This window comes from Ovis aries, chromosome 10 (assembly GCF_016772045.2).
Source record: "Ovis aries strain OAR_USU_Benz2616 breed Rambouillet chromosome 10, ARS-UI_Ramb_v3.0, whole genome shotgun sequence".
Taxonomy (NCBI): domain Eukaryota; kingdom Metazoa; phylum Chordata; class Mammalia; order Artiodactyla; family Bovidae; genus Ovis; species Ovis aries.
Window position 1 is genome coordinate 22035062 of NC_056063.1, and position 14490 is coordinate 22049551.

Genomic DNA, 14490 nt, shown 5'->3' on the forward strand with positions numbered 1-14490 from the left:
TGGCAGTATTTTCTTTGGAAGGACTATACATCACAGTTTTCGTCTGTATTAAGTTTGAAACAGTACACAGAACATTAGTTATCACTTTTAAGAACTTTGAAGAAATAAAACATTTCCTACCAAAATAAGATTTAAAGACTGCAGTTTCCCCTAATACTGTGGGTTTGTTTCATTTACTTATATATTTCTGGACAAGTATTTATTCCTTGCTTTGTTTTACATCTGTAACTTCAGATGTTAGAAGGTAATTTCTTTCCTCTATTTGACTTACAAACTGTTAACAATGATCAGAATGGCAGCAAAAACTATTTTAAAACTCAAAGTTCACACCAGCAGCCTCCCATCCCCAACAGGGGAAGTGAAGTGGATAATCGCTTTTTTTTTTTTTTTTTTCACACTCCAAGCACCACACAGATTTCGGCAAGCTTCCTTTAACTGTACACAGGGCATCAAGGGAGGGTAAAAGAATTTTCAGTAACCTCTGCTTTTGTCCGTCATTACTGAAGTCAAAGGGAACGTTTGCCTAGAGCAATCTAGATTTTTAAATCCACCACCCCTGCCCCCAACCAGCTTCACCCAAGCTTAGAAAAGTTTGAAGTAAGGTCAAGTTTTCATTATAGACACTGGTTAGCCCTGTGTCCACAGGGAATCACTATTTTCTCTTTGGTTCAGTTCAGTTGCTCAGTCGTGTCCGATTGTTTGTGACCCCACGAACCACAGCATGCCTCCCTGTCCATCACCAATTCCCGGAGTTTACTCAAACTCATGTCCATTGAGTCGGTGTTGCCATCCAACCATCTCATCCTCTGTTGTCCCCTTCTCCTCCTGCCCTCAATCTTTCCCCAGAATCAGGGTCTTTTCCAATGAGTCAGCTCTTCGCATCAGGTGGCCAAAGTATTGGGAGTTTCAGCTTCAGCATCAGTCCTTCCAATGTACCAGGTGCTATTTTATTCTAAGTACCTTCACTGCCTAACCGTTCTTGAAAGCAGTTCTACGCTGGCTTTATTATCTGAGCAATTTTCCTTTTATTGGCAAGGCTCTCAACAATCTAGCCCAGGTTGAATTTATCAGGAGATGAAAGGGAGCACTCGTGAGCACCTGCGCCTCTGCTAAAACACAGAACACCCATTCCTGGAAAACCTGACACTGCTAAAAGTGTGAAAGTGTGTGTCAGTCACGTCCAACTTTTTGTGACCTCATGCATGCAAAAAGTCGACCCCTTTTGGTGACCCCCTGCCAGTTTCCTCTGTCCATGGGGATTCTTAGGCAGGAATACTGGAGTGGGTTGCCATGCCTTCCTCCAGGGGATCTTCCCGACCCAGGGTTGGAATCCAGGTCTCCCATATTGCAGGCAGATTCTTTACCATCTGAGCCACAAATAAGGTTTGGGGGGCTGGGGCAGACCACTCCGATGAAGCAGTGTCGGAACAGCACACTGACCACCCAGGCTGGCAGCCCCAGTCAGTATTTGAGGGAGACTAGACCATCGGTTTACAGAGGAGGGCTGGTGGGTGCCAACCAAGCAGAGATGGGAGGAGACCTCTGAGCTGCCACGTGGTGGCGTGGAAGGCCCTGCAGGTGCTTCTTTTCCCCTTAAAACAGCCCACAAAGGGTCCTGCACAAAGGTGCAGCTGCCCAGCCAGAAAAATGGTCATCCTCCCCTCTCTTTTGAAATTCCTGCAGCCGTCATCTGCAGGAGGAAGATCAGCTGGCAGGCTTAGGTGGATGAGGTGAAAAGTGAGGCGAGTAAGATCTAGCTTTAATACTGGCAAAAGTTGGGAAACCCCAATTTTTCAGAATCTTGATTTTTGAAATAGAGGCAATTACAGTTGGGGGTTTTTCTCCCCTAACCCTCCAAAGTGCATCAAAATTTCTGGCAACTGTGAGCGGTCACCTAATACTGCTTTTGCTCATAAAGAGAACTTGCTCATGGCCACCTGCAGGCCTGCTTTCCTAGAACCCAGTGCTAATAATTTGTTAAACAACTTGAGAAATTTATAGAATATCAGAACGATATTGGTTTTCTTGAATAGGATTTACTGACCTGGAGGGACTTCCCTGGCAGTCCAGTGATTTAGACTCCACGCTTCCAATGCAAGGGACGCAGGTTCAATCCCTGGTCAGGGAACTAAAAGCCCACCAGCTGCGTGGTGTGGCCAAAAAGAATTTACTGACCTGGAACAGAACTATCCAAACTTGTATCAAGAAGTTTATTTTAAAAAATAGCATAGCATCCTGGCAAATCAATCACATCACATCCACAGCCTGGTGGAGGGAAAGTAATTTTTGTGGGCCAAGTTTCATCACTGCAGTGTATAGATAACATGGATTTTTATCAGTAGTTGTTTTACATCAGGAATTTTGTTGACAAAGAACAATGCTCATTGCAATAAAACCACCACCTTGAAATATCACCATACATGACTCAAGCATTCCTGACGGTTCTTTGCATGTATGTACTTAAATCATATAGTCACCTATTAGGCAAATAATTTAATGACAGAACATAAGAATTTCTTTAAACATAGTATTTCAAGCTACTATATTTTTGTCTGGAGTACACATCTGAAATGGTACAAACTGTACCTAAATCCTGAACCATGAGTTAAGCGAATAGAATGAAACAAACAAAAACACAATTCTGACTTAAGTTCCCATTCCTTACTCCCATTCACTCTTAACTTGCCTCAGACGGTTTCTGTTGAAGAAATTCAGTTACATCTTTGCAGGACAACACAGGAGAAGTAGTACTGCCAGTGGGCTCTGGAAGAAGCCTCTTCTTGGGGGAACCAGTCCCCTTTATTATTTTGGCTTCAGTCCAGGCCTGTCTAGAGGAAGCACTACTCAGTAGCTACTGACCATTTAAATATGGAGAAAAGGTAGGTAGAAAAATGCTTTTCAAGACCAGGCATAACACGAACCCATTGGGCACAACGCTGAGCATCCTGCCTTCCTGACCTCCTGGCTTCCAGCAGGTGGCTAGAGTCACCACAGAGGCTTCAGGGAGAACAAAAAGCTTGCAGAAACTAGGTTTCCCACAGGGACAGACATACGGCTGAGGACTGTTACAACACATCAGCCGCTGAGGCCGATTAAGACCTTTTTATCAGAGCCCTGGGTGGTCCTGGGACCGGACGGGGCAGCTCCCTTACACCAGACGACAGAGAATAGCTGCCCCTCCCAAGTCTGTAGAAACTCAAAGAACTAGGGTTCGTGAGTAGTGCAGACAAACGGCATAGTTTAATAAAATGACTTGTTTCATTGATCAAGTCACACACCAGAGACCACGTCGCTGAAATTCACGACGGCCAGAGGCCCACGTCAAAAGGCTCTCATGCTGGAAAAGCCTGACCAGGAGTGATGGATCCTGAGACAAAAATTCAGCCCAGCTCACCTAACACCCCTCATGGGGAGGGCAAGTCCTAAGGATGTTTGAGAGGAGAGCGCTTCGCCCAGGAGCAGCCTATCCCCCAGATGCAGAGCCAGGGCCTCTCTAGGCTTCCGCAGTCGGCTCCCTGAAGGGGCTTCTGATTGGCGGAAGCAAAGGAGGGCATGGCCCAAAAGGGAAAGAGAGTCCAATAGAATCCCTGGAACCCCACCCAGGCCAGGACCCAGAGACAGAAAGCAGCTCAAGGAAGCTGTCAGCCACCAGCTGTCAGCACCACGACGGCGGCGGCGGCGCCGTCCCCTCAGCCCCTTCCTCTAGCTCAAGCCCAGCAAAGGGGAGTCCCTTGGGAGAGGAGGGAGGAGAAGCCGGCCCATGCTGCTTCTCAAAGGCTCCGGACCACACCCAGCCCTATGTCGGGGCGCAGAATGTGGTCCTACCTGGAAGATGATTGGCACTATTTTCACAGAGGAGCATCCTAGGAGAATCCAGCATGCTTCCTCTGAAACGTCAGTCGAGAACGTGAAAGCCACACCAGTATGCGGTACATTCTCCTTTTTAAAAATCTAGAAGGACATCTTAAGTTTTCAAGCACCACAGGAAAACGTTTTAAAAACTGTACCCACTTAGTATAGTGTACGTGCTACGCAGATTTTTTTTAAAAAAGAGACCCTAGATCTAGAATGGATTACGCATGTATAACCATCCTCATGAAACATGGTTACCTCAGGTTTTTTTTTTTTTTTCCTGATGCGATCTGAGATAAAACATGGAGCTACACTGTGCTTCACTCATGACACATAACCATCTAAACTGCATGGACACATACAGGTTTATGCAAATACCCTTGATATAGTTCTACTCAGCCTTCCAGATTAGGTATACCTCGGACCAGCAGCCCACCTACCCTGCATGTCCCACCATGGACAAGAGCAGCAATTTTTCTATTTCAATACAATTATGGGCAGAAATTATATGCTATAAAATAGAGGCTCTTCTATAAAGTTTAAGGTAGAAGAATGGAAGACAAAAAAAAAATAATAATTTGCATGAAATCAAAATAACTCCACATTGGTCTTGTACTCTTTGAAACCCTGAGATGAACTGCAGTCCTCAAATGCCTGCACTTGGATCGAGGTTCGCTGCAACACTTCAGTATGCTTCGAACTGGTTCATCATCAACTTCCTGCTGTATTCATAGGCCAAGAAGAGGGCCCCATTGGCAGGGAATGCACGAATCAAGGTAGGTTTCAGTCCAGAATATAAGGCCGGTACTCCTAGAAGACAAAAGGGTGATCGAAGACTGAGATCCTTCCCCCCTCTTCTCGCAGAAATCCCACGAACCCACACAGCATGGATATTTTTACACTTACAAATCCAGACAATAGAGCTAAAACCCAACAGTTATGGAGCAGGTTTCCCTGGGCTAATGGAACTAAGGGCAAGGGCAGGTCTCCCAGTAAAGCTGGTGAATATTCACCAATCCCGTGCCTGTTAACTCCTAGTAGATGGATGTGGCAGAGCGGGGCCACATGGGCCGACAGAAGGCAACCAGAGTCACAGATGGCAGCAGCTCTGCAGCTTCACGTGGGGGTGAGGACCATGAGGCAGTGGGCCAGGAGTAAGATCATGAATGAAGTCAGAAATCTGAGCAGTATCAGGTTTCTAGTAGTATCAGTACTGCCCAAGGCGGTTCTGAAGATCTAATCAGATAAAGGAAGTGTGAGTACTTTGTAAAACTACGAAGTGTAATGCAAATTGAAAAGGGGTTACTGGGGACTTTCCTGGTGGTCTAATGGCTAGCCTTGCTCCCATTGCAGGGGGCCCAGGTTTGATCCCTGGTCAGAGAACTAGATCCCACATGCCGCAACTAAAGATTCTGCATGTCGCAATGAAGACTGAGGATCTCACACGCTGCAACTGAGACCCGGTGCAGCCAACTAAAAAAACAAACGGGGCTGCTATTAGTAATAGACGTCTTGTGCTCTATCTGGGGTTAAATCAGTTTCTGCATCTTTACTGTGCTCGCTCTCAAGACATGCATGCGCCAAGTTTTAAGATGCACAGTGAATGCCAGAAGGACAGGTCTTTACTCACTAGTCGCATAAAATCGACAACCGCTACTTTCAAAAGTCTTCATCCTCCTGTATAACCAAAACCTGATAGCAAATAACCTTCCGAAATGGCCTAGTGCCTTTCTCATTCCAGAAGTCTTAGCATTAAGGATGCACACTATTTGAAATGTCTTAGCTATTCCATTAGAGCTCAGCTTCTGATAATATTGCTTAGAACAAGTGGTGCTAACTTTGAAACATCCGTCCTCTTAGACAAAAGTGTATACTTTAAAAATTCCCTCTAGGCTATTTGGAAAAAAAAATCCTGGCCTAGAGGTTAGGAGTCAGGAACTTGAAACATTCTTGAGAATAATGAAAGAACCTAAAGAAAGGGGTTTGAAAACAAATCCACAAGTGTGGGTTATATACACAGTTAGAAAAGGTTATGAGGTGGGGGAAAGAGAGCCATTATCCATGTGATCAACCTCAGCAAGACTAGCAGCGAAATGACCGCTCTCTGTACACACCACCTCTGGTTTGGCCAATGGCAGACTCACCTTCATTTTTCACGATGCTTATAAAGGTTCCGATAAATCCCGCCTGTTTTCCAGACATGGAAAGAACTTGAATCCTGGATTTGATACAATCCACTGGGTAAACAGCAAGCCACAGGCAGATTCCACCAAATCCACCACTTAACATCAAAGGGACAGGGCCTAGAGGAGAAAATGAGCAAACGGTATTTTGTCTCGAGCACAGGGGATGTGACATTTTCAGAGGTCAGGGCAGCAGGGACTGCAGGTGGGTGTAATTACCAGCGCGGAAGCTGCGGAGCACAGTTCTCTGGGGCAATGATCTAAGAGCACAGGGTCCTTGTGATAGCCTGGGGGCATCCCTCATGATGCCAGGGGCAGGGGCAGCTCCAGGGAGGGTCAGATTTAGGCTGGTCACTGTGGCCCTCCTGCCCTGTCCTCCAGAGGCCTGCCCCCCACCCCTAACCAGAACCATCAGGCCCAGCAGCATGGCAACACCCTGCCACGAGGAGTAAGAACAGAGGCCATGGAAACACAGGCTGCATCTTTTTCAACTTTCTCTTAAGTATTTTAATATATTAATACCCTACAGCCCTGATTCTCCCTTTACCGTGAAAATCTGAAGTTTTCTTATTAAACATGACAGTTAAGTCTGGGAGCACGACGATCCTCAGAACAGGTCCAAAACACTGAATGGAGGTGTTTAAGAAAAAAAATGTAATCACCCACGAGCCAAGCATTGGGTCAAGCCACTAATGAGGATACACGAGAAGGAAGGACCCTTCTCATTGCTCTCAAAATATTATCTATCAAGGGGACTTCCCTGGTGGTCCGGTGGTTAAGATTTCACCTCCTGTTGCAGAGGGGCTTGGCTTTGATCCCTGGTCAGAGAGATAAGATCCTACATGCTTGCTGCACAGCCAAAAAAAAACAAAACACAAAACAAGCAATGTTGTAACAAATTCAATAAGGATTTTTAAAAAAATGGTCCACATCAAAAAAAATCTTTGGGGGAAAAAATAAAAACAACAACACTATCAGGATTTACTACGAAGTTTAAGCTTATTCAGAGATTCTTTACAGGTGATTTCCCCCAGGAAAAACGATGTCTGCAATCTTCCTTAAAATGGACCCAGAGAGAATGCACAAATGGTATGCCAGTAAAATAAGTTTGGGAAGTCTTGCTGCAGTCCCTGCCTTGAGGAAATTATCTAGGTGGGAGGAAGGTGCTAGTTACCACCTGCCACCACGGTTACTCCCTGGCATCCAGAGGCGCCTTGGGCCAGGCGGACCCACCACAAGGGGGCGCCGTGCACAGATTCCATAGCAACCACCACCACCCGGATACTTTGGCCACCAGACGCGAAGAGCTAACTTATTTGAAAAGAGCCTGATGCTGGGAAGGGAATCCCTGCTGGCTCAGACGGTAAAGCGTCTGCCCACAATGTGGGAGACCCAGGTTTGATCCCTGGGTTGGCAAGATCCCCTGGAGAAGGAAATGGCAACCCACTACAGTACTCTTGCCTAGAAAATTCCATGGATAGAGGAGCCTGGTGGGCTACAGTCCATGAGGTCGCAAAGAGTGGGGCATGACTGAGCAACTTCACTTCTTTGATGCTGGGAAAGATTGAGGGCAGGAGGAGAAGGGGACGACAGAGGATGAGATGGCTGGATGGGATCACCGACTCAATGGATGTGAGTTTGGGTAGACTCCGGAAGTTGGTGATGGACAGGGAGGCCTGGCGTGCTGCGGTTCATGGGGTCGCAAAAAGTCAGACACCACTGAGTGACTGAACTGAACTGAACCACCACCAGGAAGCCAACACTTCAAACCCACCTGTGGTCCTCACCAACAGGCTTACCTAATTCGTCTTTCGATCTCCCCGAGGCAAAAAATGACCGGCTCAGTTCATAGCCACCAAAAAACAAGAAGTAGCCTGGTACTTCTCGAAGTAAAGTACTTGAGAGTCCATGGTAGAAGCCCAAGGGGCCGTCCGTCCTAAAGACAGTCTTCACGACAGACCAGACTGTGCTGGGTGGAGACACAGGGTGACAGAGAGTTAGGACAACATTCACACCCATCCTGTAGGCCTGACGGAGCTCTGACCACCAAGCAGCGCGTTTTGTAAACAGAGCTACCAGAATTCCAGCCCTAAAAGGCTTCTGTGGGAAAGAAGTCTCTCAGATACAATTATTTTATAACAAGTTTATTTCATCACTTGAGCTAGTCCATGTAAAGATATTTTATTAAAATGAATGCATATATTTCTAGAAATCATTATCAAAGATCTAAAAGAGTCAATTACACCCATTCTTTCAATAGTGAGTAAGTGAAACTACAATGAGATTGTCCAAACTCAGCGAGAATAAAATAGCATTGTTCGTGCCGAGTCGCCTTACCGCCTTCGATTTCTGTCTCAGCCTTTCTTTTGAGCGGGTATATTTTGAGTGAACTGGTTGTTCAGGTGTTTACGGTTTTGTTTTGCTTCCATCCAGGGAAGTGAGTAAGGAGCCTTACATGTTACTTAAAGGCAAGGACAAAAGAAATTCCAAGAGCTGAACTACGTCAGGCTAGATGCACCCAGTATTCAGTTCTTACAGAGGCAGGTGTGTAAGAATTGTTTACTTGAAGCAGATCAGGGCCTGAGGCAGCCAGAACACGGCACTCTGTGCAGGCTCTTCTTCCTGATGGTGTCTGGGGTGGGCAGGCCTGTTCCTGATGGCACCAGAAACCAAGCCTGTCGGCTTGGCAAGCCCCTCACTCCTCACTGTGTTCTCAATAGGTGACCTGGCTTGGACCAGAGAGGGATCAGGCCCCAGGTAACAAGGCCACCTGCTTTTATTGATGGTCTGCCTTCCCAGGCATTATCCACTAGCCAGTCCCTGCCTGCAGTGCCCTCCCCTTCTATACTGAAGAAGTAATGTAATCCAGGGTTTCCCTGATGGCTCAGCAGGTCAAGAACCTGGCTGCTAATGCAGGAAACACAGGAGATGCAGGTTCGATCCCCGGATGGGGAAGATCCCCTGGAGAAGGGCATGGCAGCCCATTCCAGTGTTCTTGTCTGGAGAATCCCATGGACAGAGGAGCCTGGCAGGGTACAGTCCATAGGGTCGCAAGTGGTTGGACACGATTGAGCAACTGATGCATGGACGCACAAAGTAATTCAACTCAACACAGTTAGCCTAGTTCCAATCCAGGTCTCAACCCTCAGCTACCATATTCCCGGCTGAGCACTGCTGTACCTGAAACATGTTTTCTTTTGTACAGGGTGTCCATCTACCAGAGTCCTTTGGATCTAACAATTACTTTTTAAAAAATACTTTAAACGACTTTCAAGAGACAACTTTCTGGGTGCTGTTAATGCACTATTCATCTGGGCACCAACTGTCAAAAAAGGTTCATTTGTGACTATTTGCGGAACTGCACACTTAAGATTTCCTATGATTTCTGGGTGTGTTTGTTGCTGTGTGTACACTGTATTTCAATGAAAAAAAGCATTAAAGACTTTTGAACTTCTAGGCTATGAACAATAGATTCAAATAGGTTGTAATGAATCTCTTGGCTGCAGGAAATATGGTGCTATTATGAACCCCATTTTCATTGGAAGGAAATTGACGACTCGGAATATGGTCAGATTATCTACCAGTTTTTCCCAGCAGTTTATTTATTGGCTTTTGAGTTAACCTCAGCAATATCCATGACCAAACCTTTCATTAGTTAAATAAGCAAATTTTGGGATGAATAAGGATAATAAATTGCTTTTTAATTCAAATAATAAATAATAGTGTATATGATTCATACATTCACGGGATAACTGAAGCACTGAAGACTCGCTAAGCTTACGAGGGTTTGATGAATGTTCCTTTGTAGGTATACTTACAGGACTTCTTGTTTAGTCACTAGGTCATGTCTGACTCTCTGTGACCCCATGGATTGTAGCCTACCAGGCTCCTCTGTCCATGGGATTCTCAAGGCAAGAATAGTGGAGTGGGAAGCCGTTCCCTTCTCCAGGGGCACTTGAAGGATTAGGGAAGGGGTAAAGGAAGTTACTACCAGGATCTGGTGTGATCAGCATGAGCACCAATGTGAAACTGGGGAGTGAGCAAATATTTATCCCAGAATCCAAATCGGCACCTAGGAAAGCTCAGCCTCAGTTCCAAAGCTGCTGCTATGTGTTTCCAGGTATATATGGAGGTCATGCCTTAGGCTCTCCACAGGCCAAATGAGGTAGAAGCCCTGCTTCTCCACTTTTAGGATATGAAATATTTGCCTACAGGGACTTCCCTGGTGGTTCAGTGGTTAAGACTCCACGCTTCCAATGCAGGGGGTGCCGGTTCGATCCCTGATCGTGGCACTAAGATCCCACACACCTCATGGCACAGCCTCCCCCCAACAAAAAAAAAATTTTCAATTAGGAAAAATAATAAATCATTGTTAAAAAATGTCTTTTGCCTACATTCTTGGGTGGGTGGTGGGTCCAACCATCCCAAACTGTCCATTCAGAAAATGATTCACGGATTGGTGGGCACGGGGCAGGGGTGGTGGTGGGGAGTGTATGGAGTAGATAAACTGTTTTGCCTCTTAATTATAGCATAATGTAAAATTTAAAAATATTCCTTACATCAAGGCAACAGAGACCCGGCATTTGTACACGGGCAGCACTTACTTCTGGCTTTTGGCTATCTTTCCCGACGTCTCCATCTCGTACATGGTCTGCAGCCGGCACTTCACCAGCTCCGTGGGGCAGAGGACCAGGGCAGCAAAGGCAGAGGCGAAGGAGCCGGCAGCCGCGTTCTGCAGATCACTGGAAGGATGCAAGCACAGGCGGCCAGTTATTCATTCACTCGGCACTGGGCATGCTCCTACACGGATGGTAAAGCAGAGCGAGCACAGTGGAGAGGAACGCTCCTTCAGCGCCCACCAGGCGCCCACCTGGCTTCCTCTGAGGAGCCCCCACCCCGTGGGGGTGATAGCGGCACCCTGACTCCCGGGGAGAATGATGCTTAAGAGATGATGCCAACGTGCTCAGTCACGCAGCTGCTAAGTGGCAACGCTAGGCTTCAAACCCAGGTCTCTCTGATGGCAAACCCATGCTTCTTTTACTAGTCATAGAGCTATGGCCTGGACCCCACCCCCAGATTCCAATGTTGAAGCCTTCACCCTCCGTGTGATAGTACCTGGAGGAAAGTCTTTGGGGGGTAATAAGTTTGAGATGGGGTCTTGATGTGATTAGTGGAAGACACTGGAGAGCAGGCTGGTGTTCTCTCCACCATGTGAGAGGTCAGGCAGGCGTCCCTCTGCAAACCAGGAGACGGCCCTCGCTGGAAACCAAATGAGCCAGCACCTACCTCATTCCTAGACTTCCTAGCCTCCAGAACCGTGAGAAACAAGTGTTTATTTCTAAACCACCCAGTCCAGGGTATTTTGTTCTAGCAGTCAGAACTAAGACAAAAAGTGACACAGAGAAACCAAATATGGAAGAAAAAATTCCCCAAGGTCCCACCACCCCAAACACATATTAATACTCCCCTGTGTTTGCTGCTGAGCTTTAAATAAAACCAGTTTTCAAGGCCATCCCTATATGCCCTGCATCCAGCCAGAGCAACAGCAAGTGTAATGTAACTACTACAGATGAAACTAAGATCACGGCATCCGGTCCCATCACTTCATGGAAAATAGAGGGGGAAACAGTGGAAACAGTGTCAGACTTTATTTTTGGGGGGCTCCAAAATCACTGCAGATGGTGACTGCATCCATGAAATTAAAAGACGCTTGCTCCTTGGAAGAAAAGTTATGACCAACCTAGACAGCTTATTAAAAAGCAGAGACATTACTTGGCCAACAAAGGTCCATCTATTCAAAGCTATGGTTTTTCCAGTAGTCATGTATGGATGTGAGAGTTGGACTATAAAGAAAGCTGAGCGCCAAAGAAATGATGCTTTTGAACTGTGGTGTTGGAGAAGACTCTTGAGAGTCCCTTGAAGGGACTAGATCTGATAGACAGGGTGCCTGATGAACTATGGACGGAGGTTCATGACATTGTACAGGGATCAAGACCATCCATATGGGGGAAAAAAAAAGCAAAATGGCTGTCTGAGGAGGCGTTACAAATAGCTGCGAAAAGAAGAGAAGGGAAAAGCAAAGGAGAAAAGGAAAGATATACCTATTTGAATGCAGAGTTCCAAAAAATAGCAAGGTATGGTAAGAAAGCCTTCCTCAGCGATCAATGCAAAGAAATAGAGGAAAACAATAGAATGGGAAAGACTAGAGAATTCTTCAAGAAAATTAGAGCTACCAAGGGAACATTTCACGCAAAGATGGGCTTGATAAAGGACAGAAATGGTATGGACCTAACAGAAGCAGAAAATATTAAGAAGAGGTGGCAAGAATACACAGAAGAACTGTACAAAAAAGATCTTCATGACCCAGATAATCATGATAGTGTGATCACTCATCGAGAGCCAGACATCCTGGAATGTGAAGTCAAGTGGGCCTCAGGAAGTATCACTATGAACAAAGCTACTGGAGGTGATGGAATTCCAGTTGAGCTATTTCAAATCCCGAAAGATGATGCTGTGAAAGTGCTGCACTCAATATGCCAGCAAATTTGGAAAACTCAGCAGTGGCCACAGGACTGGAAAAGGTCACTTTTCATTCCAGTCCCAAAGAAAGGCAATGCCAAAGAATGCTCAAACTACCACACAATTGCACTCATCTCACATGATAGTAAAGTAATGCTCAAAATTCTCCAAGCCAGGCTTCAGCAATATGTGAACCATGAACTTCCAGATATTCAAGCTGGTTTTAGAAAAGGCAGAGGAACCAGAGATCAAATTACCAACATCTGCTGGATCACAGAAAAGGCAAGAAGAGTTCCAGAAAAACATCTATTTCTGCTTTACTGACTATGCCAAAGCCTTTGACTGTGTGGATCACAATAAAGTGTGGAAAATTCTGAAAGAGATGGGAATACCAGACCACCTGACCTGCCTCTTGAGAAATCTGTGTGTAGGTCAGGAAACAACAGTTAGAACTAGATATGGAACAAGACACTGGCTCCAAATAGGAAAAGGAATACGTCAAGGCTGTATATTGTCACCCTGCGTATTTAACTTCTATGCAGAGTACATCATGAGAAACGCTGGACTGGATGAAGCACAAGCTGGAATCAAGATTGCCAAGAGAAATATCAATAACCTCAGATATGCAGATGACACCACCCTTATGGCAGAAAGTGAAGAAGAACTAAAGAGCCTCTTGATGAAAGTGAAAGAGGAGAGTGAAAAAGTTGGCTTAAAGCTCACCATTCAGAAAACGAAGATCATGGCATCTGGTCCCATCACTTCATGGCAAGTAGATGGGGAAACAGTGTCAGATATTTTTGTGGGGGTGGGGGGAGCTCCAAAATCACGGCAGATGGTGATTGCAGCCATGAAATTGAAAGATGCTTACTCCTTGGAAGGAAAGCTATGACCAACCTAGACAGCATATTAAAAAACAAAGACTTTATTTTGTCAACAAAGGTCCTTGTAGTCAAGGCTATGGTTTTTCCAGTAGTTATGCATGGATGTGAGAGTTGGACTATAAAGAAAGCTGAGCGCCAAAGAATTGATGCTTTTGAACTGTGGTGTTGGAGAAGAATCTTGAGAGTCCCTTGGACTGCCAGGAGATCCAACCAGTCCATCCTAAAGGAGATCAGTCCTGAGTGTTCATTGGAAGGACTGATGTTGAAGCTGAAACTCCAATACTCTGGTCACCTGATACAAAGAGCTGACTCACTGGAAAAGACCCTGATGCTGGGAAAGACTGAGGGCAGGAGGAGAAGGGGATGACCGAGAATGAGATGGTTGGATGGCATCACTGACTCAATGGACATGAGTTTGGGTAAACTCTGGGAGTTGGTGGTGGACAGGGAGGCCTGTCATGCTGCAGTTCATGGGGTCACAAAGAGCTGGACACGACTGAGCAACTGAACTGAACTTGGACTGCAAGGAGATCCAACCAGTCCATCCTAAAGGAAATCAGTCCTGAATTTTCATTGGAAGGACTAATGCTGAAGCTGAAACTCCAATACTTTGGCCACCTGATGCAAAGAAAGAAAAAAAAGTAAAGTTGCTCAGTTGTGTCTAACTCTCTGCAACCCCATGGCCTGTAGCCTACCAGGTTCCTCCGTCCATGGGATTTTCCAGGCAAGAATACTGGAGTAGGTTGCCATTTCCTTCTCCAGGAGATCTTCCCAATCCAGGGATTGAACACATTGTAGGCAGGCACTTTACCGTCTGAGCCACCAGGGCATACGAAGAGCTGACTCATTAGAAAAGACCCTGATGCTGGGAAACATTGAAGGCGGGAGGAGAAGGGGATGACAGAGGTTGGATGGCATCACCAACACAATGGACATGAGTTTGAGTAAACTCTGGGAGTTGGTGATGGATAGGGAGGCCTGCTGCAGTCCATGGGGTCGCAGAGTCAGACATGACTGAGCGACTGAACTGATGAAAACACAGGATAAATTTT

At 46.0% G+C, this 14490-nt stretch overlaps 1 protein-coding gene across 5 annotated transcripts in view; it reads right to left on the reverse strand.

Annotated features, from left to right (window-relative positions):
* Nucleotides 1-2196: 2196 nt before the first annotated feature.
* SLC25A15 (solute carrier family 25 member 15) overlaps nucleotides 2197-14490 on the reverse strand; it is a 31525-nt gene continuing 19231 nt past the window's right edge. For 4 of the 5 annotated variants that reach the window (XM_015097954.3, XM_042254594.1, XM_042254596.1 and 1 more), the window contains exons 4-7: nucleotides 10640-10777; nucleotides 7835-8004; nucleotides 5997-6155; nucleotides 2197-4662 (exon numbers count right to left, since the gene is read on the reverse strand). In XM_015097954.3, coding sequence (XP_014953440.1) covers nucleotides 4538-4662; nucleotides 5997-6155; nucleotides 7835-8004; nucleotides 10640-10777 — 592 coding nt within the window. In that variant the 3' untranslated portion in view covers nucleotides 2197-4537. 5 annotated transcript variants of the gene reach the window in all.